We start from the raw sequence: 26,947 nt of genomic DNA, 5'->3' as shown, positions 1-26,947 counted from the left end.
CTCAGCATGGTAAGTGACTACTGTGCTTGTACATTGTTGACAGTGTTGCTTTGTTGTTGTAGAAAATTTTACTCATCAAATTTGGCACTCTTCCCCTCCAAGACATTTTTAATAAATTCTTGATATGAGAGAAGAAATTTTTAAATAACTATTGTTTCTCTTAACAGCCATGTTTGAGGCTGATTTGAATAAGCTCTCCTCTATTCAGCTCTAGTTTTGCTGCTTTTAGCAAAAGCATAGTTGATTTTCAAGTATTTATTGCCTTTAACTGAAGTGCTGAAGCAAGAACCTCTCCTTCCTTTAGTTTTTGCATTGGTTTTATAGCTGGTGTGCTGATTATTTTTTCTATATAAATCAATTGTTTCACTTCCAATTATGGTTTTAGAGTTTCTGGTGACCTCAGACCCAGGTAACCATTGTTAAGCTCATAAATTGACAGGTAAAGTGCATGGACATCTTTGTTCTCTCTTGAGTTTAGTCCTTTGGGGACCACCCTTTAAGATTCACTTTCCCTTTAATCTCTCTATGTGCCAGTCACAGTAATTTTTAGTATCTCAGCATTTCTAATTCTTAAATGGAAGCAACCTTTCAAATTGCTTTTTCATCTTTGATCTTCTCACCCCGGAACATTTCTAAGATGTTTAGATTGTTTTTCTCTTAAAAATGATGCCTTCCTATATGAAGGATCCTCATGGTAATGGAAATGTTGTGACTTCACTATATCAATTCATATTCTGGGTATGGTATTTACTATAATCTTGCAAGATATTTCCATTGGGGAAATGGATAAAGCACATGAGATCTCTGTATTATTTCTTGCAACCACATAATAATGTGCTATGACTTACCAATATTGATATTTAGTGGGCATTTTGCAATCTTTTATTATTTTATAGTTTGGTTAATATTTTAACAGATGGCTTGGAAAGGAGGGGAAGGCCAAGAGAAGAATAAAGTGAAAATAGCATTCTGTACCCTGGGACACAGTTATGTTATAGACTCAGCTGCTTCTCAAACCAGTAAAGACAAGATTGGACCTTGTTGGGCCAAGTATTCCTGCTAAGTTAAAAAAAAGACTGTATCACTCCTATGTCTGAACTACTTGCATACCAGCCACAGAGCAGCAATTTTTTTTTATATTGGTAATTTTTGGGGGATCTAAATATTGTGAGCAAATATCATGTGTGCATCCCATGGGGACTGGGTGATCAATAGCTGAGGAAGGATGCCGTGAGAGAAATCTACATGTAAATGGTTTTCATGATGTAGAAGTGTGAGCCCCCCCCCCCCACTTTTAAATTTTTACCTAAATATAGGAATTTAGATGAATATTGATCTGATTATAGTAGCTATTGTACTGAGATCATTTTTAAGTCGAACAGGAGGAGACATATGGGTGTAAAGAGGCTGTTTATGGTGGAATGTGTTGTTTTCCAAGAGTTTGGAATATTGGTTGATACTAAGTGAAGTGCTTTCTAAATTGAGTTCACAGCCTTTGTTGGGAGAGACAGATACTTGCATAGAGAAGAAACAAGAGGGAAATACTCAAGTAGTGAGCTTGAATTCCTCATAAAGCAAAAAAGGGCTGTTATGTCTTGTGAGTCAAGGAGACAAAGTGCAAAGTTTGATGTGCTGAGTGAGAACAGAGTCCAAGCCAGATTGCGGGGATGTGACCTCCCTCCGACTAGAGGACTTTTTGCAGTTGAACCTCAGACCTTGAGAAAGTACAATCCTGGACAGGGGCAGGGTTGCCTATCAGCTTATCAGGCAAACAACTTGAAGGGCCCCTCTGGTACAAAAGACAGGCTTCTCCCCTATGAGACCACTGCTTAGGCTTGTCCCATGACCACTGGCAATCACAACTCAACTAAATCAGCAATTGCTATCATTTCAGATTTTTAGGATTAAGTTTTTATTTCCCTCTGTTAGATGAATAGATATTTATCTGTTTAATTACAAATAAAAAGGTTGTTTGGCTTTTAAAATAATGTGAATGGTAATTTAACAGCAGGATAGGAGAGTACAGGCTAATGAAGAAAACAGTAAAATTTAAACAGGAAAATAAAATCACTACCCAGATATAACTACAGTTATATTTTGATACATTTTAAAAACACTTTTTCTAACTTATTTTTAAATGTACTTGACATTATATATCATGTCTTTACTTTATCCTATATAATAAAAGCCTAATGTGCTAAGTGTCAGACTGTTCAACCGTTTGAGCAGTTGCTATGATGTGCACTGACCACCAGAGGGCAGATGCTCTGAGTAGTAGGTTAGCTTGCTGCTGGCGTCTGGCTGATCCGGACTGGGCGAGTGGGGCCGGACACGCTCTGGAGCCCTCCTGTGATCTCTCCCCGGCCCTGATCGTGCACTGGTGGGGTTTCTCAGCCTGGCCTGCACCCTCTCTCAATTCAGGACCCCTTGGGGGATGTTAGAGAGCCAGTTTTGGCCCAATTCCCACAGGCCAGACCGAGGGACCCCACTGGTGCACGAATCCATGCACCAAGCCTCTAGTATAAAATATAAAATATAAGGTAAAAATTATATCATTTCCTATGTCATACTTTTGTGTGTGTAAATATTTAAGGGTTGGATAACATGCCATTGTGATGATGTATCTTCCTTTAAATGCCCAACAATAGGTAAGTGGTTAAGTAGATTGGTTCTTGGTTTTCACTTTTTTATATTTTAACTAGAGGTGTGGTGCACAAAATTCGTGCATGGGGGTTGTCCCTCAGCCCAGCCTGCACCCTCTCCAATCTAGGATCCCTCTCACAATCTGGGACTGCTGGCTCCTAACCACTCGCCTGCCTGCCTGCCTGATTGCCCCTAACCACTCTGCCTGCCAGCCTGATAGCCCCCTAACCACTCCCCTGCTGGCCTGATAGATGCCTAACTGCTCCCCTGCCGGCATGATCATCCCCAACTGCCCTCCCCTGCCAGCCCGATTGCCTCCAACTGCCTTCCCCTTCAGGGCTGAGGGGACTTGGGGACTCCGGCTGGATGGGACGAGCCTGAGGGGACTAGGGGACTGAGGCTGGGTGAGGTGGGGCTGAGGGGACTGGGAGACTGAGGCTGGATGAGGCAGGGCTGAGGGGACTGGGGGAATCCAGCTGAATGAGGTGCGTGGTGCCTGCCGCACCCCATTGGGGCTGAGGGGACTGGGGGACTCTGGCTGGATGAGGCGGACCTGTGTCAGGTCCAGCCTGACGATTGAACCGGGCTGAGGTAGGAGGTGGGAATTAAGAAATAGAAAGAATAAGAGAAATAAAAGCAAGAGAAACAACAGCGGGGTCAGGAGGTCCAGAACTCTCGAGAAGCTCTGGCAACTTTTATTAGTAATACAGTGCTTTTTATACATAAGACACTAAGCAGGGAATCACTCACAAGGAAAACATTCTTTGTTTCTCTAAAATCACTACTGGAGGAATAAGTTGAAGGACAGGTTTCTTGTTACAATAAATCTCACTAGTTGGATACATATTTCTTGGTAAGCCATGAAAGTAGCTCTTATCCTACTGATAGCAGTCATATAAACAAACCCTGGGAAAGCTCTGTAGGCAGGGGTTGCTCTCGTTATACTGATTAGTTGCCATCCAAACAGGCCTGGGAAATCTGTGGGGGTAGGTGCCAGCCTTGCTAGCCCCTACAGGTGCAAGGACCTTGTCAACTTACAGCCCGTTCCCCACAGATCCCCCTTCTCTGTCTTTTAAGAGACGTTCATGTAGTTCTATTTGCAGGGACCGGATGCTGGATCCAATGGTTTGGAAGCAGACTGGAATTAAACAGAGAATAATGAGAGCAAGGATAACAATAATTGACAGAGACCAGATAAATGATTGTAATCTATGAAAAGACATAAGGCTTAGAATTTTATCAAAAATATTCTGTGCCACTTCGCTAGGAGGCAACAGAGCAGAACCTGTATCATTAATAGCTTGAATCTTTCCATGTAATCTACTGATGTCTGTTTTTTAGGCTACTAATAATAAAAGTAAAATTTAAATATCAATAACAAAGCTCTAATATTAAAACAATGCCAATGCAAAGTTAAATTATATATATGTTATCATTTTTAAAACTTGAATGTTAAGAGCAAAACTATGGCTATTAAATAATAATAAAATAATAAGAGAGAAATCAAAACTATGGACATATTAATATTTTTAGCTACTAAATGAAAGAAAGTCTCTTTTGCTGCTGGTGTTCCTGGTGTATATTTACTTAGAGTCTTTTGTTTGCCTGCGTAAAACTTTGCACAAGACTGGCAGCTAATAGATGCTAGCATGAACAGGAACATGGTTGAAGAAGTAGCTTCAACTTCTTGCTTTTCCATAATCTGCTGCACTTCAGTTGTTAACTTCTTCAGATGACTCTATGTTGGCACCTCAGTCCCTTGCGTAGCTTTCAGTTTTTCTTCTTCCTCTGCTTTGCTGTCATTAGGGTAGTACTTAGTCCTTTCGAGTGAAGGGACACAGGAGCTTGTCTGAGTCCATTTCGGTGACACACGTAACTCTCTGGCACCCGAATTGGCTGCATTGCTCCTTCTGGAAAGATATAAAACACAACCTCTTCCCCTTTTTTGTTTTTTAGTAAATGATTGTAAGAGTATGAATGGTTCTTTCTACAATTGAGTGACATTCTTCTGCTAGATATGATTAGGTTTAAGTCCTTGGGGATTTACCCCTAAAGTTGGTATAGGAAGGTGGATAATATACTGAGAACATTGCTTCTAATAAAATATGGAAATTGTTATTGTTAGATAATATTTTAAAGGCTGAAAATTAAATGAAAAAGTCTTGTAAATTAGTGTGCCTTATAGTAGCTGTTTTAATAATTTTTGCTATACTTACTACATAAGTACTATTACTATATGTTGATGGGCTTCTTAGTGAAATCTGTTAAGGTATAAATAAGAGCTTGTATTTCTACTGAAATATAAGGGGTTTGAAGGACCTTTGTTTTTTGCTCTGTGTTTTCTGCTGTAGTTTGAAGGTTGAGCCTATAGGTGACTAGTTAGCTATATTATAAGTACTTTTATAGTAAAGCTGACTATTAATTTACTTTTAAATTTAATATTTTAATAACAATCTTAGTTTACCCTGTAAATATTAATGGAAAGGATTATTTGTATCCCTGAGAAAGTCCTGAGCATTCCTGGTGTTAGGCTGGATTTAGATATAGGGCAGCTGCTGTTAGCCATGTCTCTGTTATCTGGGTCCCGATCTGAGCTAGGCCAATTCTCTGTCTGTTACCTGGGTCCCAATCTGGGCTGGGCATGGGAAGCACGAAGCAGCCATGGGGCAGGAGACCTCCCTCAGAAGGGGCTAGAGTTCAGGCCCCTGTAATGTTGGGGGGGTGAGGTTCTGTGCCCCACCTCTGTTGACCCCCAAGTTCTCTCCTGATGGCCCCTCTGTGACTGTGCCTGTCTTAGGTTGTTCCTCCCTTGAGGAATCTTACCCGTCTTTGACTAACCAGCCATCCTCCGGGGCCAAGCAGGGTGATGTGAGGTTCAGTTCTGTCTCCTTGGTAGCTTATGCCCCTGTGGCCTCCACGCCCAGCATCTGCCTTGGGATTCCCCTCGCCTGCTGGCGGGGCCCCGGCATTGATCATATATCTTGGGGAACCCAGGTTTCTTCTCTAGAGAGGGCCCAGCTCATGCCATTGGGCAAGAGACAGATCTGTGGTACCAGCCACTATGAGGCTTCAACCTCAGTATAAACAGATAGCTTAGGCAACAGCTTCGGGTAATTGTATTGTGAGAAGAGGGTCCCTCTTGGTAAAAAGAGCAAGAAGGGCCAATATAGAATGCTCAGGTGCCTTCCCAGGGGGCCCTCCACATAGTGGAAGGGATTAAATCCTTTTATGTCTTTTTAAATTACTGCCAAACATTCAAAAAATTAGTTTGTAAATTTGTTTGGGATAAATGTATAATATGCTGTTGTAAAATATTAAAAAATTATAATGACATTGTAGAATAATATTATGTAAGGATATACTTTGTTCTAGGTATGGTAATTTAACTTTAAACTGGCTGTTAATTTCTTTTTGTATAGACAAGTTCTTAGTAACTTTCTTAGAATACTTAATTAAATTGCTTATAAAGACATTGGCTTTTCTTTAAGCTGAAACCCTTGATTATAATTTAATAAGCTAATATATAAATAAGTTTCTTTATTTAAAAAGTAAAGAAACTTATTTAGTAAAACTTATAGGTTTAATACTTTATTGGTCTGATCTAAAAGTATGGCTATATTTAAGAAATATATTGTTTTTGCCCTTCTTACAGGTGAAAATCTTTAATATATATGTATAAGTAAAATATATTAATTTATATTTGATAAAGCTTTCTATGTTACTTCAAGTATCAATTGGCTTAATTAAATAAAAAAAAATTTCTTTTAAGAGAGAACAGACTAAAAATAAAATAAAAAAATAAAAAAGAGAGAACAGACTTTTGAACATATCGGGCCCTATGAAATGCTCAAAAGTCACTCTCAGTCTTGAAATAACTTGGAAAGATTAAACATTTATATATATGCTTTAAAAATTATATACCTAAATTATCTTAAAGAATATCAATTATATTTAAACTGGATTATAGAATTAATCCTCTTTTAAAATCAGACCAATAACTAATATATTTGAATTCTTAATTATTACAGAAAACATTACATTTTATTTTCTCAAAAACATATTTTTATATATTAGGTAATATAATTACTATATTTATAATTTCTCCTAATTTAATCTGTACTTTGAACTTTTACAGCTTGTAAATTAAATATTTTTAGTAGTTCTTAGATTGATGATACTTTTATATTTCTAAGAGAAATACAAGATATAATCAACTAATGGCTTTAATTCTGTCCTCTAGATTTTTCTTATGAGGTAAATTTAAATTTTACTTTTTATTTGCTAGTAACTCTGCTGGGGGAAGGGCATCTACCCCTTCCTCTATTAACAAAGGGTGTAGTTAGTTACCTGGGCTACTTAGATCTTTGTAATTAATATATTATTTATATTTTAATAATTTCTGAGATTCAAATCGACTTCTTATTATTTTAAAGCATTTATTTTGAATAAATTCTATGACAGAGATAAATTTACTTATATTCTTGAAGGCTTTAAAAGTCAACCTTTTAACACACTTTATTAGTATTTTAAAAACAGCTCTTTATTATGGAAATGCGAATCTTGTTGCTGGAATTAGCTTGAATTTCTTTTAAGAAGACTTTTTCGCCATTTCTCTTAGGAAAAATAACCAGTTCTGGGTTTTTAATTTTCTATAGCTTTTGCAGAGAGATTCCAGCTGAAGACAATCTAAATGTCTGAAATCAGACTATGCGCGCATTCTGTCTTACAGCTAAGTTCTCTCCCCACTAGCATAGAAATTCCAGATACATTTCTAAATTTTTAAGGCTTTTTCATGGCGAGAAAGGAAACTTTAAATTTGTATACTGGGAGAGTGGGCATCCATATTGGATCGTCACGTGTCTCTTCCTTCCCCCATATCCTGCTTACTTCAGGGGAAATATTAATAATGGATCTGGCCAAATTTCTGTTTATGCTTAAAAGAAAGACAGATCTCAAATTTTTTCTTTCTTTTATGCTTTCTGAAGTAATAACTTATACCTAATTTAGCCAAGATTCGCATTTCCCTTTAAGTTCTTTTATAATTCTTAAATGTAACTTTAAGTAATCTTATTGTAAGTAATCTTATTGCGGGAGAGCAGATAGCCCTGCCCTCTCCTGACACTCCTGGTGTAATCCTTTTATAGTTAAACTGCTTCTACCTAGTAAAAGGCTAAACGTCCCTTCAGGAGTGGGTCTATATACCCCTGTAAGGATGGCTTGTGGTCCCAATTCTGGAGTTAATACATATCGCTTTATGGATCCAAGGTCCAACCCGGCACTTCCGGGGGTTGCTCAGAATAACTCCTGTATCTGTTTTGCTCCTGGGGCAGGCTGGATGCTGCACAGCCAGCTGGCCTTGAGGCGGCACAGGGGCAGGAGGGTAAACAGATAGTGCCCCCATTATTTGTCGGGGCTGGGCTGGCCCCCTTCCGGAGTTTCCCGACTGCTGCTGAGACAAGAAATTTCCATGGGCATCTGCCCTAAATCTACACTCATTTGCCCAATGTTTTCCTTTTTTACATTTTGGGCATCGTCCAGGTTGTTTAAGACCTCTGCCATTTTTTTTATTAACTCCTTTATTGGAGGGACACTGCTTTACCATGTGTCCTGCTCCTCCACAAGTGAAACACTTGTATGTCTGACCTCTCCCTGTGCTGAACTGTTGCTGAAGAACTCCCTCAATGGTGGTTCCCTTTAATGCGGCCGCGATGGCAACTCCTTGTATATATGAGGGACCAATATCTGCACAAATGCGGATATAATCTGAGAGATCCCCTTTTCTTTGATAGGGCCGCAATGCAGCTTGACAGGCACCGTTAGCATTTTCATACGCCAACTGCTTGACTATTAACATGCCAGCCTCTCCCTCCACCACTACTCGGCCAACAGCCTGTAACAGCCGAGAGACAAAATCCTGATACTTTTCATCTGGCCCTTGAATAATCTTTGAGAGTTCCTCTGTTTTCTGACCAGAGGTGGGAAGCTTTTTCCAGGCTTTGATCCCAGCCCCATTAATTTGTCCATAAGCTTCCAGGGGGTATTGAATTTGATTATGGATATCAGCATAGACTCCTTCTCCTGTTAGCATTTCATAAGAAATATTAACTTGTGTAGCTCGATTACGAGCAGCTTGCTCCTTAGCCTTTTCATTATATTCTGATTTCCACAAGAGATAATCTCCTCCTGATAAACAGGCTTTGGCAATAGCTCTCCAATTATTAGGTGGGAGAGCCTCTGAGGCTATAGTTTCCAAGATAGTTAAAATATAAGGAGAAGTGGGCCCATACTGAGCACAGGCTGTTTTTAGCTCCTTCAGGGTTTTAAAAGGAAGCGGGTCATAAGTACGCTCACCCTGTCTCGTGTTAGGGTTCACCCGTTCCATAACGGGGAAGGCGTGAATGCCCAAATCCTCACCAGCTTTTCGTGCCTCCTGCAAAGCCATCTGGAGAGGGGAGAGTGGAACTGGCGCTGCACAGGGCAGTGGAGAGCGGCGGGAACGGCCCCCGCGGCTTCTCTTTTTCTTGCCAAGATGCTTTAATCCTTCTAAAAATTGTTCTAACACATCTTCCACATCACTACCCTCTTCAGTTCCAGCAGAAAAATAATCTTCCTCCTCTTTTGCCTGAACAACACCTGTATCATCATCTTTTTTAGACCCCCTTTTTGTGCCAGTACACTGCTTCTCTTTCTTTCCTGGCTTAAGAGATGGTTGATTATGTTCATGCCTGGGATCTAAACAATCCCGTATCAAACTCCATAAAGAAAATGCATCAATCGGGGTCTTATTTGGCCCAAAGGCTTTATAATGATTGCGCATTTGTTCTCCAACTTTCTGCCACGTTTGTAAGTTAACGGTTCCTTCCTCAGGAAACCAAGGGCAGACTTCTTGAATGAATTTTAAAAAATTTTCTACTTGCTTGTCAGTAACTTTAGTTCCTTTACTGTTGAGCATAGACTTTAACATTTGCCCATAAAGGGCATTGTCTCTAGATTCTAACTGCCCCATTTTACTCCCGATTCTCAAAAAGATGCTCCTCCCTTACCTTTACGAGTGCACTCTTTTTTCCGGAGGAGTTCCTCACCTTCTGTGTCCCAAGTCCTCAGTGACCTGTTCAGGCGCCAATTGTCAGGTCCAGCCTGACGATTGAACCGGGCTGAGGTAGGAGGTGGGAATTAAGAAATAGAAAGAATAAGAGAAATAAAAGCAAGAGAAACAACAGCGGGGTCAGGAGGTCCAGAACTCTCGAGAAGCTCTGGCAACTTTTATTAGTAATACAGTGCTTTTTATACATAAGACACTAAGCAGGGAATCACTCACAAGGAAAACATTCTTTGTTTCTCTAAAATCACTACTGGAGGAATAAGTTGAAGGACAGGTTTCTTGTTACAATAAATCTCACTAGTTGGATACATATTTCTTGGTAAGCCATGAAAGTAGCTCTTATCCTACTGATAGCAGTCATATAAACAAACCCTGGGAAAGCTCTGTAGGCAGGGGTTGCTCTCGTTATACTGATTAGTTGCCATCCAAACAGGCCTGGGAAATCTGTGGGGGTAGGTGCCAGCCTTGCTAGTCCCTACAGGTGCAAGGACCTTGTCAACTTACAGCCCGTTCCCCACAGACCTGAGGGGACTGGGTACCGCCATCTTGTGAGGGCATGGCAGTCAATTAGGATATCCCCTCTTTATTGGCTATGGGTGCTGCCATCTTGTGAGGGTATGACAGTCAATTAGCATATTTCCTCTTTATTAGATAGGATACTGTGAATGCCATTGTACCTAAATCTTTGCATTTTAGATTACTTCTTTCTTTTGTAATTATTTGTTGATGCCATTTGCCTATTTATCTTGTAGATATCTCAAGGGTGTTATAGAAAATCTAGAGGCCTAGTGCACGAAATTTGTGCACCGGGGTTGGGGGCAGTGTCCCTCAGCCCAGCCTGCACCCTCTCCAATCTGGGACATCCCTCTCACAATCTGGGACTGCTGGCTCCCAACCGCTCACCTGCCTCCTTGCCTGATTGCCCCTAACCACTTCTGCCTGCCAGCCTGATCACCCCTTAACCCAGTGGTCAGCAAACCGTGGCTCGTGAGCCACATACGGCTCTTTGGCCCCTTGATGTTCTAACGTCACTTCAAATTAGACTTGCCCAGGCCGAAAACTGACTTCTGCACATGGGCTACAAAGTTTCAATCTCACTGTATGTGCATGCCTGCACGTGGTATTTTGTGGAAGAACCACACTCAAGGGGCCAAAGAGCCTGCGGTTTGCCGACCACTTCCCTAACCACTCTCCTGCCAGCCTGATCGATGCCTAACTGCTCCCCTGCTGGTCCGATTGCCCCCAACTGCCCTCCCCTGCTGGCCCAATCACCCCCAACTGCCCTCCCCTGCCGGCCTGGTCACTCCCAACTGCCCTCCCCTGCCAGCCCAGTCACCCCTAACTTCACTCCCCTGCCGGCCTGGTCACCCCGACCTGCCCTCCCCTGCAGGCCTGGTCACCCCCAACTGCCCTCCCCTGCCAGCCCGGTCACCCCTAACTGCCCTCCCCTGCAGGCCTGGTTGTCCCCAACTGCCCTCCCCTGCTGGCCATCTTGTGGCTGCCATCTTGTGACCACATGGGGGCAGCCATCTTGTGTGAGGGTGTGATGGTCAATTTGCATATTAACTCTTTATTATATAGGATTAATGTATATAAAAATTGCTATATATACTGTATAGCTGGGTTGTTAAATCTATTGCATGTTCCCTTGGTAAATTTTTAACTACTTTTAATCTTAGAACATCCTTTCCTTATTTAGAACCCATAAGAATAGTCAGTGTAAAATCTCAAGCTATGTAAAGGCACCCTGGTTGGTGTTGTTAAGTGGTTAGAGCATCAACTCCCACACTGAAGGGTTGTGTTTCAATTCCCAGTAAAGGCACATATCTGGATTGCAGGTTTGATTCCTGGCCCAGGTCCAGACATATCTAGGAGATAACTAATCAATGTATCTCTCTCATATCAATGCTTCTCTCTCTGTCTCTCTGTCTCTTCCCTCTCTTCCCCCCCTCCCTCCCTTCCACTCTCTCTAAAAATCAATGGGAAACCCTAGCTGGTTTGGCTCAGTGCATAGAGTGTCGGCCTGGAGACTGAAGGGTCCTGGGTTTGATTCTGGTCAAGGGCACATGCCCTGGTTGCAGGCTTGATCCCCAGTAGGGTGTGTGCAGGAGGCAGCCAATCAATTATTCTCTCTCATCATTGATGTTTCTATCTCTCTCTCCCTCTCCCTTCCTCTCTGAAATCAATAAAAAATATTTAAAAATAAAAATCAATGGGAAAAATATCCTTGGTTGAGGATTAAGAAAACAAACAAACAAACAAAAGATATAAAAAAGTAACAATATTAATTTATCTGATATGGCTTTCAATATGTGTCAAAGCTATACATTGATTTTGGTTTTATTCCTTTCCAATAACCAGCTAATTTTTTTCTTGGTAAGATAACTTGATTTTGTACATATATTATATATAAAATTATATAGAAGTCTTAATTCATTCTTAACCAATTACACAATAGGTGCTTAATTTATGTTGTCAAAAGAAACCTCTTAATGGAATTAGAGACCTTGGTTCAGTTGTTCCTAATACTTATCTGTATCCTGCCATTTGGTTTCCATGAGATATTTTCATTTTGCCTTATAATAAACTAGTAGCCCGTTTGCACGAAGATTCGTGCAATAGACCTTCATTCACCTGGCTGCCTGCACCAGTTTTCTGCCCGCACCAGGGACCCAGGCCTTGGCTGTGGCCACCGCCTTCTGCCTTTTTCAGGGTCGGGGCTTGGCCCCGGGCAGTGGCCTTGGGTTCTGCGGCACCCAACATCCTTGCTAAGGATCGCAGGAGCCGACCCCCAGAGGTTTCCTGCGATCCGTGCAGGCTGCCCACTGGTTCCCAAGGCCGGGAAAGCCTCCGCCCCAGGCTTTCCTGGCCTTGGGCTCATTGCACCCAGCGTCCCTGCTACCGATCACAGGAGCCGACCCCCAGTGGTTTCCTGCGATCGGTGCAGGCTCCCTGCTGGTGCCCAAGGCCCGGAAAGCCACAGCCCCCGGGACCCCCGGGAGGGGCGGGAGGGGCCCGGACACGCCCCCCCGGGTGGCCGATCGACCCCGGGACCCCCGGGAGGGGCGAGAGGGGCAGGGCCACGCCCTCCCAGGTGGACGATCAACACCGGGACCCCCGGGAGGGAAGGAAGGGGTGGGAGGGGCCCGGACACGCCCCCCTAGGTGGCCGATTGCCCCAGGCACCCCTCGGGAGCGGCTGAATGGGCCCGGCCACGCCCCCCGGGGTGCCGATCGCCCCAGGCACCCCCAGGAGCGGCGGCATGGGCCCGGCCACTTGGCACCGCCATCTTGAACTTCTCAACGGTGGATATGCCACCCAGAGTCCCGCCCCCAGCCTCCTGCTGGCCCAATCGTTGGCATAGCGGAGGTGCGGTCAATTTGCATGTTTCTCTATTATAAGGTAAGATTTCTCTTATTGACATAAGCTAGCTTGGTTTCTGTCAGTTGTAAGCAGAAGTGCTGAGTGACATGGATCATGAGATCTAAGGAGGACTGCTCGGTTCTAACTCATTCTGGCTTATTTCAGAGGGAGTGCCTTTCCATTCACGTGGGCCAAGCTGGCATCCAGATTGGAGATGCTTGCTGGGAACTGTATTGCCTGGAACACGGAATTCATCCAGATGGTTTTATTCTTGACAATAGAAAGGATCAGTTGGAAATTGCTAAAACAGAGCATATGGATGCCTCTTTCAATACCTTCTTTTGCGAGACAAGAGCTGGGAAGCATGTGCCCAGAGCACTCTTCATTGACCTAGAGCCAACTGTTATAGGTAAGGTTTTACATTCTAGTGTACTTAACCAGGGTCACAATCAAAGCAAACAAATCAAGTATCAGTGGGTAGGACTGGCAGATTATACAGTCTACCTGAACAGGAAGGCTCAAGTGATCTTTTAACAACTCCATTAGGAAACACGGTTGTCATCCTTGATTTATAGATGAGGAAACTGTGTCTTGGGAAGGTTATAGAACTTGCCTTAGTTACATCACTGAGAATAATTGTCTTTGTTTCCAGGTCTGCCTTCTTATAAAAACCATTATGCTTTAATAGAAAACCAGCATAATTGAGTGCAGAAGAAAATATAAATAATTAACACAACACTAATAAATGTATTAAGCCATACAAAATTGCCAATGGATGATCTTTGTTTTTTTTTACCCAAAAAATGTCAGTTTCATATGATATAACCTCATAATAGAAATTTCTGCAAGGTACAGCGGTATTACTGAAGCAGAATAAGTAACTGGGGAATCATCAAAGCTCTCCTGGGGAACAGCATTTGCAAATTCACCGAGGCATGGAGGAACATGCAAGTTTAACAGGAGTTCAGTGTGGCTGGAACTCCCAGTATGAGTAGGAAAATGGTAGAAGAGAAGACTAGGAAGATAGCTGGGGCTACGTCATTGGTGTAGGTAGGGGGAAGTAAGGAGGTATGGTCATGGGAAAGATTTTTCAAGTTGAAGATTTAGGGGGAGACAGTTGTGAGTGATGGTGATTTAAGTGGAGTGGAGCTAAATGGCACTGGGGGTAAGGAAGCCAAGGAATCATCAAATAATTGTGTTTTAAAACCATGGAAGTCACTGAGGATTCTGGGCCAGGTACTTAAATCTCTGATCAATGTGGAAAAGTTCTAGGAAGTTGAGTGGACAGTATTAATGGTACTGTAATCACTGATTTACAAGAAAGTTGATTTCACTGAAAGAATTTATGGAACTCATACTCTCAAGATCTCAACTGGACATTGTCATGAAGAAGCAGGCTTTCATAAATTCCATAAACTCCCTCCTTAGACTGAACTCAGCCTTAGAGCTTCATGTGAGAAGCAAAGAGTCTACCCAGAATTAGTTTCCTGCTTATGTCTTATTTATAAATATAACTTAAAAAAACCCAACTTGGATAGGTTTATTTTTTGTATGTGTATGTCAGTTAAAAGTCATTTAAACTCAATATTAGTAAATTTGAACATTTGGGGGTGTACAAAATTCATGGTCATATCATATGCAGGAGAGCAAGATGATTTGAGAGAATAATCTTGCTATTAGAAAATTAGTGCATTTCTTTGTAGGCAGTGAGCTTCTTTGACTATCTATGGATATTTGGTGCCAAGGCCAATGATGTATAATAAGATAAATCTGAATAAATGCATGTCATAAAGCCAATTTTATCATTTTTATTTATAATTCTTATTTTATGGTCCATGTATCATGCTCTATGATCTCATTTAATACTCATAATAACTCAGTGGGTAGGTTTTGTTATTATCCTTATTTGTGAGGTGAAATAATAATTGAGGCCTAGAGACAAAAGTACCTGCTCTATAGCTAAAGTGAGGAAGGCAAGATAGGAACATAGGAAATTGATTCTTGACACATGTTCTTCACTACTATGGAATGCAGCACTCAACTGTATCCAGGGCAACATCCCAAAAGCCTACTTAACCCTCAAACATTACTGTATAATTACTATACTCTATAGGAGTCACGCTATTTGGGTAATTCTAAGGTAGGGGTGTGGGACATGGGCCTCCAACATGCTGTGTTCCTCATGCTGCCCAGGGTTTTTAAAGGCAATGAAACCAGTCAAAGGTTGCACCTGGTTGTATTGAATACTGCCAACATCCTACCATTGGTTTCCCTGCCTCAGGCATTTATATTAACTGCATTTGAATCATGTGGGTATTTAAGCATGCCACACCTCTTTGTTAAAGCCTCTTTAAAGTATACTAATAAAAACTTAGATTGGTATCCTCTTCCATGCGTTTCCAGGACATTGTTGGCTCTCTGTGGATAGAAATACTTGTTTTAAAATACCAAAGTGCCACAGGGTGTGGGGTGGGTTGAACAGTATCTCCTAAAAATCTATGTCCACTCAGAATCACAGAACATGACTTTGTTTAGAAATAGGGACCATGCAGATGTACTTTGTTCAGATGAGTTCATACTGGATTAGGAGAGGCCCTAAGTCCAATGATCCATGTCCTTGTAAGAAGAGTGGACCCCCAGGGAAAAGGGCATGCACAATGGGGGCAGATAGTGGAGTGATGCAGTGGCCAGCCAAGGAACTCCAGAAATTGTCAGCAGTCATCAGAACCAGGAGACAAATGCAGAACAGATTCTCCCTCCGAACCTCCCAAATGAACCAACCTCACCAACACCTTGATTTTAGACTGCTGGCCTCCTGAATAAATTTCTATTGTTTAAGCCACCCAGTTTGTTGTAAGTTGTCATGGTAACTCTAAGAAATGAATAGAGAATATATGATGGAAAAGCAAATTTTCAATTGGTATGAAAATAGTTATACTTTTTCTTAGACTAAGGAAGGCCAGTCAGCAGTTTAAAGTCGTTGCTTTACCACAACATTGGGGAAGAAGGGAGGTTCATGGTCCAGGGTTGTATGAGAATTAGCAGAGGGCTAGCAGTTGATGGAGTGGAATGACTGACCTGCTTTTCCCTCTGCAGATGGGATTAGAACAGGCAAGCACCGCTCTCTCTTTCACCCAGAGCAGCTTGTTAGCGGGAAGGAGGATGCTGCAAACAACTACGCCCGAGGACACTACTCTCTGGGGTCAGAGATCATCAACCTTGTGCTAGAGAGAATCCGAAAGCTGGCAAGTGGCTCTCTTCTAAGCAAGGTTGGGGGGAGTGTGCCCAAGTGCCTGGGATTCTGTGAAACACCTCCCAAGCATCAACAGCAGTTCTACCATCAACGCCATCACCACCCAACCTCTCTCCTCCGAGCCCCTTGCCATGCTCAGAGCTGGGAAGTTCCTGATGTGGGCTTGGATTACACTTTGTTAAGTAGGAAACGCCCAGAAGCCTTCACACTTTCTGTACAGCCCCATTTTCTTCTTTTTTGTTTAGATTTATTGAGGAAATGTTTTATTTTATTTTCCTGCTGCTTTATTGAAATATAACCTATCTATACTAATAAAAAGGTAATATGCTAATTAGACTGGGAGACCTTCCGGGAGACCTTCTGGACATCCTTCCGGACAAAGCCACAGTGGCAGGGCCGAGGCAGAGGTGGTTAGCTAAGGGTGATCAGACCAGGAGGGGAGGGCAGTTGGGGGTGATCAGGCCAGTGGGGGGGGGGGGGAGGGGAGAGCAGTTGGGGGCGAGCAGGCCAGCAGGCAGAGTGGTTAGGGGTGATCAGGCAGGCAGGCAGGCAAGAAGGTGAGCATTTAGGAGCCAGCGGTTAGGAGAGGGATGTCCGACTGCCAGTTTAGGCTCAATCCCACAGGGGGCAGTCAGACATCCCCAAGGGGTCCCAGATTGGAGAGGGTGCAGGCAGGGCTGAGGAACACCCCCCCCCCCCCCCCATGCATGAATTTTGTGCACCAGGCCACTAGTATATATATAAAAGCCTAAGTGACTGGTTGACTGGTTGACCAGTAGCTATGATGCGCACTGACCACCAGGGGCAGCCACTCAATGCAGGAGCTGACCCCTGGTGGTCAGTGTGCTTCCTCAGTGGGGCCAGATGCTGGGCTCATGGCTGGCGAGTGCAGCTGCAGCGGTGTGAGTCTCTCCTGTGGACACTCCCTCTGTGCCCCCCTCCCACAACCGGACCAGGGCCGGGATTGGGACTGGCTTCGGGACTGACTGGGCATGAGCCCATGGCTGCTTCTTGGTCTTAGGATGCCGGTATTGCCCTAGGACGGTGCATGGAGACCACAGTGGAGCGGCAGTGGGCCTACCGAGTGGTGGCAGCAGTGGCAGGTGCAGTGGGGCCTGCATGAGTGGGCCTGGCATGGCACCGGGCCAGGGCTCGGGCTCCTCCCCCAGCAGCCTGCCACTTTGGCACTACTACATCCTTCAGGGGATGTAGGACTGCCGGTTTTGGCTGATACCTGCAGGCTAGCCCGAGGGACCCCAACAGTGCATGAATCTGTGCCCCAGGCCTCTAGTTGACATATAACATTGTGTAAATTTAAGGTGCACATATGATAGATATGATACACATATATGTTGCAAAATGATTACCACAATAGGTTAATACCTCCATCCCCTCACATAATTAACTTTGCTAAAATTTTGTCATGACAACATTTAAGATCTACTCTCTTAGCAACTTTCAAGTAAACAATAACTATTGTCACCATGCTGGACATTAGAGTCCCAGATCTTGAATTTATCTTATAACTGAAAATTTCTACCCTTTAACCAAAATCTCCCCATTTTCCCCACCTCCCAGCACTTGGAAACCACTATTCTACTCTCTGTTTCTACAAGTTTGACTTTTTTAGATTCCATATATGAGTGAGATGATACAGTATTTGTCTTTCTCTGATTGACTTATCTTACTTAGCATAATGCCCTCAAAGTCCATCCATGTGGCAAATACCAGGATTTCCTTCTTTTTAATGAATTGTCACCATCGACTCTTGCTAACTCATGGTTTATCTTGTTACTAGAGACTTCCAAAGCATTCTAAAACTTAGTAATCACTATTTGTAAAGTTAACAGAGGCACATTCTACCTGAAGATTAGTTACTCTATTTACTGACAGTTAATTCTTTAAGAACCTGTGTCTGGAGAACCTTTGTTGAGGAAATATTTTGGCATTTGCCATACTCCTTAGGTAATGAAGTGCCTTTACACCAGCCCGGTAGTCTGGGCATAGAAATGATAGGCACTTCATCTAATATGGGGGAAAATATATTGCTTCAATGTTTTGCTAATCATTTTCATTGTTACTGATAAAGACCTTGCTTTAGATCACATACAGATATATTCATGGAGGGCAATGCAGAACAGTGGAATATTTATGCTTTTCTTATAGTAAATCTCCAAAGTGCTTTGCCATCCCAGAAGTAACCACTCAAATATGTTTCAAAGTAAAGTTTGTTGTGGAGTTGATAATGGCAAATAAATTCTTTCTGAAAGTTTTGGTCTGTTTTGGGAACTTGTGTCCCACCATTACCACTGCTTCTGGCTTTACCAGTATTTGGCTGAGTTCCTACGTCTTGTTTTCTTTTCCAGGCAGAACAGTGCAGTGGACTACAGGGATTTTTGATTTTCCGAAGCCTTGGAGGAGGCACTGGATCGGGATTTACATCTCTCTTAATGGAACATCTCTCGATACAATATGGCAGGAAGACTAAATTGGAGTTTTCTGTCTATTCAGCCCCCAGGATCTCCACTGCTATAGTAGAACCCTACAACTCCATCCTCACCACCCATTTCACATTAGAGCACTCGGACTGTACCTTCATGGTGGACAACGAGGCCCTCTATGACATATGCCATCATAAACTTGGTGTTGAACGCCCCTCTTACACCATCATTAATAGGCTGATAGGTCAGGCAGTATCTTCCATTACTGCTTCCCTCCGGTTTGAAGGGCCCTTGAATGTGGACCTAAATGAATTCCAGACTAACCTAGTACCTTATCCGAGAATACATTTCCCTATGACAGCCTTTGCCCCCATCATTTCTGCTGACAATTCCTACCACAAGGACTTCTCTGTGTCAGATATCACCACTGCTTGCTTTGAGGTCTCCAACCAGCTGGTCAAGTGTGATCCTCGACTGGGGAAGTACATGGCCTGCTGCCTACTCTATAGAGGGGATGTGGTCCCTAAGGATGTCAATGCAGCAATTGCAGCCATGAAGTCAAGGAACTCTATTCAGTTTGTAGATTGGTGTCCAACTGGTTTCAAGGTGGGCATCAACAGTCAACCACCCATGATGATGCCTGGGGGGGAAATGGCCAAGGTCCAGCAGGCTGTCTGCATGCTGAGCAACACCACAGCAGTTGTAGAGGCCTGGGCCCGCCTGAACCACAAGTTTGATCTCATGTATGCCAAGAAGGCATTTCTACATTGGTACATCAGAGAAGGCATGGAAGAAGAGGAGTTTTCAGAGGCCAGGAAAGATCTGGCATCTCTGGAGAAGGATTACGAGGAGGTGGGGCAAAGTTTCTGAGGTATATGTGGTGGTGAAAATAATGTTAAATGCCATGCTTACTTTTTAAAGACATTTTACAGTTAGTGGGTAGAGTTCCTTTGATTAGGAGAAGAAAGAAATCAAATGAAGCAAGAACATAAGTTCCACACTAAATTAAATCGGCCACTATTAACAATGAGAACATCTTTTCTTGTTTGTTAGTATAATTCAGCACTGCTACCTGTGGACCTTCTAAGCTTTGGAGTTCTTTCTGGGTCATGCCATTTGTGTGTGTGTGTGTGTGTGTGTGTGTGTGTGTGTGTGTGTGTGTGTGTTTTGTCAGAATGGAAACCTGGCTATACTAGAATACTCTTTGCTTTTCAACCATGACACTATGAAGCACTAAAGTTAATGCGTTCCCTATCCTCTACTTGAGTTGAAAAACAGCACAATTTTGATTATTAATGTTATTTCCTCCTTATCTATATTTTGTACTTTGATTAAATTATGAGCATTTTCAGTATAATTCTTTTTCTTCCAAATGTGGACTTAAAGTCTCAATTTACTTTTTATACAAATAAACAAGAATGTTCTTGGGTCTTTCACAAATTTGAATCTGTGTGTCCTATAGGCCAGAGGGTGAAAATGATCTCTTTACCATTTTTCTTCCGTGAGGAGGTGTTCTCAAAGTGTAGCCACAGAACCCTGCATCAGAACCATTTAACAGGTTTAGAAAAAAAAAAAAGACAGATTCTTGACCATCACTAAAGACTTGCTAAATGAAAAGCCCTGGGGATTGGAGGGGATATGACTTGAGGATTTGAAGTTTTAAAAAAACACCACTTAATAGAATTAATTTTTGGTATTTAAACAGTGTTACTGTTTAGTAGTAACCCATTTTCAAATGAGTTATAATTTAAAATGGACAAAATAGCTATAAATGCATTAAATTCACTAGCTAGATTTTTAGAAGCCATGATGTTTAGCTTAATAGTTAAAATTAAGGTGAACTAGATACTGCAAAGGTGCTGGCTTGGGTTGGTGTTGCTCTTGAGCTGATGATAGATGGTTTTCAGGTGCCTCATTCATCTGTGGTATTTACCTTTCAGCCTTAGTCCTCTGGTTATACTCTCTCTTAGCCTCATGGTGAGTGATTTTGGTCTAGTAGGCCCTATAGCCTTGGCTGAAGGTGTAAAGTTGTGTGTCTTATTGTGAGACTTACCAAACTGCAATGCTGCCACCTTCTTACATGTGTCACTTGGACCCCAGGACTTCTGCTCTATCTTTAACATATTCCTGGTAGATGCTTTTACTGAAATCACTGTCCTGAGATGTGGCCTTCAAGAGCTCCATTCAAACAATGCACTATTTTGCTGCTTTCAACTCAAACCATTGTCACCATGGAGGCCAATGACCATAGTTTGGTGGAAATGATAGATATTTGTCAATACTTGTGAAGATATGGTTTACCAACCCACACAACTATTAGTGAGTTTTTGCTCAGTCCTCAGGTCTCTGAGTATTTGGCTGGATCTCTGGCCTTGACTTCCAAGGACCTCTGCCAAGGCCCCAGTCTATGCTGACAGCAAAACAATGTCATCCCAGAGTTCTCCTTGGGATAGTTAATCCTAAGATGCACTAGGACTTCCATTACAGTAACAGGGTAATGAACATGACTTGCATTCTTATCTTCTGACTTGCTGCAATCAAACATTTGGAGGGAAGTTAAAAAGTATTTTTTCCCTCCAAATAAAAGGAGTGATTTGGTGAACCTATCACTTTCACCAAATTCAACATAGAGTAACAGTGGACTGTCTGGCTCTTTCAGTGTGGAAGAAAACCTTCAATATTTGAAGGAGTCTATGCTAATGTCCAAATTACTGGGATAGGGGGTTCTATTTTTCAATTAACCTATGTCTCTCATGTTTGCCTTTTAAAATCATATCTACCTTTTTTGGTTGTAAATAAAGCTGTTTGATGACTTAAGTACTATGGACACTTCACATACTTGTGAGGTTTAGGGTTAGGTTTCCTAGAGGGTAGTCATCAAAATTCACATATTTTTTTAGGCTGTTTCTTTAAATCAAGTTTGTCATTGTAAAAGGGAAGAGGTAACATGGAAGAAATATTTAATTAGATATTAGGAAAGATGGATCCAGTTCATGGCATTGTTACAATGATCTGTTCTTGAAATATATACATAAATTCTCCAGATTTTAAAATCCTCATCTTGGATAAGGTTATTTCTAAGACCCTTTCCAGTTCCAAGATTTTGTGAATCTAAGAATTGATTAACTTGTGATGCTACTTGTACAATGCCATACATAAATATTAGATTTGACAAGTTTTTCTTTATTATTCATATTTCCTCTCTATTAGCTTATTAAATATTTATTAAAATATGTTAGTGTAGCCCAGCCAGCATGGCTCAGTGGTTGAGTGTTGACCTATGAACCAGGAGGTCACGATTCAATTCCCAGTCAGGGCACATGCCCAGGTTGAGGGCTTGATCACCAGTGGGGGGCATGCAGGAGGTGGCTGATCAATGATTCTCTCTCATCATTGATGTTTCTATCTCTCTCTCCATATCCCTTCCCTCTCTGAAATTTTATATATATTTTAGTGCGTACCCTAGAAATTACAACATCCAAACTTGACTTATTGGCATGCATTAGTGTTTTTACCATTGCCGGGCAATGATAAGACCTCAGGACACTTCCACTTCATTTGCTGTCCTGCCTTTTGTGTGTTTTTACCTATATTTTAATGCCATACATATTTTAAAGTCCACAAGACATTGATTATTAGTGTTGTTGTTTTAAACAGTAGATATTTGCTTAGATTTTCCCTCAATCTTACTCTTTGTTCTGTCTTGTTATAACCATACTTCCACCTGGCATCATTTTCCTTTTGACAAAATAACTCCCTTTACTCTTTTTAAATGTGTATCTAGGGTTAAGAGGGTATATTTTCCCTTTCTTCCTCAGAGAGTGAGATTACCTGAACTAATGATTGAAATAGCTCTGAGGAGTATAAGCACTAATTAAATGTGATCTTGAGGCGGGATCTGTCTCATTCATCTGAGTCTCTACAGTGACAGGCATAGAGTTGGTACTCAATAATTATTAGATTGAAAAACACCAGGAGGTTACTTTATTTCTACTTTATATAAGTCACATCTATTTAAATTTTTTTATGTTCCTATTTGATCTCCCCTTAAAAATTATTTTGAATCTTCACATATCCTCTACTATCCCAGAGGAAAGACTTCTTTCCAAGGTCACTTATGATTTGTGTGCTTTCTCCCCTTGACTGCTCTAAGAGACCTTATTTCTTCAACCCCCTGCATAGTCTGTCCCTCTCCATTGGCTTTTTTTCTTCTTTCTACTTATATGTTGAGGTCTCCTCATTCCAACAATCAAACAACACCCTTTTCTGGATTCTATTACTTTTAAAATATACTGTCACATGTTTGCACTCTATCAAACTTTTCAAGGGAATATATATTTGATGCCTATACCTAATTTTCTGCTCACTCCTTAGCCTTTGTGATTTGGTGAACTCCCATTATTCTACTGAAACTATTGTCTTGAAGATCATTGATCATACTAGATTTATCAAAACCATGACTTTCTGGGGTGGAGCAGCAATGGGGGGATATGGACACATGTAATACCTTAATCAATAAAAAAAATTGAAAAGACAACAACAAACAAACAACGGTGACTTTCTCAGTCTTCAGATTTCTTGACTTTAAGTATTTGGTAATATTTTTTTTTCTTGAAACTTTTTCTTTTGCCTCCTGTGGCACTACTTGGTTCTCCTCCTCAGATTCCTTTTTTTCCATTGTCTGTCCCTAATGGAGATACCCTGGGTCCTTTTCTCTGGTATTTATTTTATTCACAACCATATCAGGTATATGTGGGTGACTGTGAAACCCTATGTTTCCATTCTCTCTTGAGATTTTTTTTCTAATCCTCACTTGAGGATATTAAAAAAAAAAAAATTTTTTTTTAAAGAGAGAGTGGAAGGGAGGGGGAGAGACAGAGAGAGAAACATCAACGTGAGAGAGGTACATCGATTGGTTGCCTCCAACACAAGCCCCAATTAGGGCCAGTGATTAAGCCTGCAACCGAGGCACATGCCCTCGACTGGAATCGAACCCAGGACCCTTCAGTCTGCAGGCCAACACTCCATCCACTGAGCCAAACAGGCTAGGGCCTCTCTTGAGTTTTATACTAGAATTCTCACCAGATGTGCTGGAGGTATCCTCCCAGATATTATGCCTACACTTAAATTTAACTTCTTCCAAGAAAAACATAAATTTCCTCCAAAGAAATCTGCTCTGCTTTTGGTGTTCTGTACTGTTTATTTATGTCATCATCTCCGCACTTAAGCAGAGTGTAAGCAGTCATTTTTGACTGCTCCATCCTCCTTCCTACATACTAGAATTAAGTCCTACCAATTCTGCTTCTATTATGTTTTCAGAATCCCTTGTCTTTTCTTCCTGTTAATGCCATCCTAGCTCAGGTCATCAAATCCTCTCCCTGTCCCTAGCACACTCATATCGAAATGCTTTTCTGCCCCAGCCCAGCCGGCATGGCTCAGTGGTTGAACATCGACTTATTGAACTAGTAGGTCTCGGTTTGATTCCCAGTCAGGGCACATGCCTGGGTTGCGGGCTTGATCCCCAGTGTGCTGTGTGCGTGAGTCATATCAATGATACTCCCTCATCATTGATGTTTCTATCTCTCTCTCCCTCTCCCTTCCTCTATGAAATCAATAAAAATATGTTTAAAAAAATAAATGCTTTCTGCCTCTCACTTGGTCTTCTTGATCCATCTTACTCACGACTCTGACTATTCTGCTGCACAGCATAGACTATTCTGCTCCCTATACAAAGCTTTGGTAATTCCCCATTGTTTTAGGCATAAAGTGTGAACTCCTGCATGTTATATACAGAGCCTGTCACCACTAGTTTCAGCTAAAATTTACAATCCCAACCTCTACTTTGCTGTCATACATTCAAACCAGACTCTTACCCCTTCTCAGCACAGATTCTCTTTTCTCTCTCCTATACCTTTGCTCCTTCTCCTTGCTGTCTCTCTTACTTCTTCTATGACCATGGAATGTAATTCCTATTACAAATCCAGTTCAGATGTCACCTGTTCCATGTAGCTGCTTGGCACTCTTCTTCCTTGTGCCCCTTCCAGCTACAGGATTGATCTGTAGTATCCACTTACTTCCACCTCAAGATTCAGGGATGGTTGGGATACATTACAAAATCTCACTATACAGGGTGGGGCAAAATTAGGTGTACAGTTATGGGTACACAAAACACAGTTTATTTTATTGTTAGTTATTAATTATTGTATTATTTTCCATATGAATAGCTGTAAACCTATGAAAGTATGCCACACAGTGTATTGTAGTAAGTACTCAGTGATGAAACTTTTTTTCCATGTGCATATTCTGCTTTGAACTTTTATTAGGCTCTTACTAAATACCTAAAAATTTTTAATGTATATGTATTGTTTCCCCCTTCAGACACTGGAGGGCACTGGTGAAATGCTTAAAATAATTGCTCAGAAGCTCAAATAAGTGTTGCTGTTCTGGGCGGCATTTGTATGTATGTGCATGCATGTGTGTGCATTCTCATACACAGAAAAGACCATTACAGGTTTTCCTATTGTCTTAAAATTTAATAATCTACTAAAATTAAGATAAAGTAACAAATAATTTTGTAAACTTTTAAGTTCAGCTTGTGAATCTCATTATTTCTAAGTCTAGCAAACTTAAATAATCACTTTTAAAGGGAATAGACATGACTTTTTGGTCCCCTTTGCATTCTTAGATAAACAGTTTTATATATTTTATATTTCCTTTATAAATTTGATATATTTTCTCTTCTCTTAAAGACTAATTGTCTGACAAATTTTCTCAAGTGCCCTATTCAGATGCTTGCTTATTTCTCTTTTGGGTTTTTTCTTTTCTTCTCAATTTTTAGTAGCTCTTTATAAATTTGATCAATAAGCCATTTGTCTTTTATATGAGTGGCAAACATTTTTCCAAATTTTTGTGTTTTGTCATTCATTTGTGTTTTGATTTTGCTGCTGCTGCTGGTGGTAATGTTAACTACTGGTGTGTGGTAATGTTACTTCACTATGTAGAAATTCATTTTATATATTTATGACTTATCACCATGAAGAAATGAGTGGAACCACAGTCCCTCTCTGGGGAACTGGCCCTTGGGCTCTGCTGCCAGAGGCTATCAGAGTTCTTCCTGATGTTTGTTGTTAGTGAACTTTTACTCATATTAAACCCCTCATCTCTGAATTCCTCATATATTCTTTACACTAATTGCTATCACTTTGCAGTTCATCACTTACCTATTCCCTGGTGGTATTTGCTTTTATTTCCACTTTTGTTTTGTCTATTTGCTTAGATGTTGACTCATGGAGAGCAGCAGCCTTGCCTCACACACATCAGCATCTCCCAGGTGCTCAGCACCATGCTGGGCAGTTACTGTGGGTTCAGTGAGCAGCTATTAAAGTCTTCCACAGCCTATGCACTAGCAGGCCATGAGGATGTGGGGTGTCCCATGGGGGATACTGAAAGCTCCCTCTCCTGTCTAGCCCAGGCTGTGCCCTTTGGGTAGGATCAAGCCATGGAGATGGCTCTAGTTTGAATGACACCTGACATAATCCTGTCAGTTTGATCTTTCCTAAGCTCTTCTTTACTCTACCTATGACACCCAAGAACCATTCCCATCCTGGGAGAGATGGGGAATTGACTTATCTATATCCTCCCTCATTTGCCTTTTCTTTCTGAGTTCAAAAGTTTGGAGGCAGCTGGCTGATGTAAGAGGAACTGACACAAACCAGGGGTTCAAGAAGTCACTTGTTTTAATGGAAGCAAGAGGGTAGGGTAGGGATCTGTGGCAGGATGGTAATCAGTGTGTCTCTTTATCTTCCAGCCTTGGCTGGGGTTGCCGTGTGAATAGAGGAGCCCTAGGTCCTCTCTTCCCAGGCACGGGATCTTCATGGAGAAGTGTGGGGAAAGAGAAAAAGAGACACAGAACATAGGGAGAGGCCTTAATAGATTCATATCTGTGAAGTTGGGACAATTCTGCATGCCTGTGTATTGTACAGAGAAAGCTGGGCTGGAGATAGGAAAGGATCAGAGGCGTTGAGCAATGCAGCAGACTGTAAAACTGGACTGTCCACAAAATAAAAACCGGTTGGGTGGGCAAACTCTTACCCTCCACCTGACCTCTATCCTTGTCCTTAATGGGCTGCCCTGCTGTCCTCGATC

General features: G+C 41.7%; 1 protein-coding gene across 1 annotated transcript; it reads left to right on the top strand.

Annotated features, from left to right (window-relative positions):
- On the top strand, positions 1-19,807 carry TUBAL3 (tubulin alpha like 3). The gene is made up of 4 exons (XM_079776953.1): positions 1-9; positions 13,274-13,517; positions 16,205-16,357; positions 18,732-19,807. Exons 1-4 carry the CDS (start codon positions 7-9, stop codon positions 19,670-19,672), a joined length of 1,341 nt encoding a protein of 446 aa, XP_079633079.1. The 5' UTR covers positions 1-6; the 3' UTR covers positions 19,673-19,807.
- Positions 19,808-26,947: the final 7,140 nt, after the last annotated feature.

The sequence above is a fragment of the Cnephaeus nilssonii genome, assembly GCF_951640355.1.
Source record: "Cnephaeus nilssonii genome assembly, chromosome: 1".
Classification (NCBI taxonomy): Eukaryota; Metazoa; Chordata; class Mammalia; order Chiroptera; family Vespertilionidae; genus Cnephaeus; species Cnephaeus nilssonii.
Note: the sequence above shows the minus strand (reverse complement) of the source record. Positions and strands in the feature narration are given on the sequence as shown.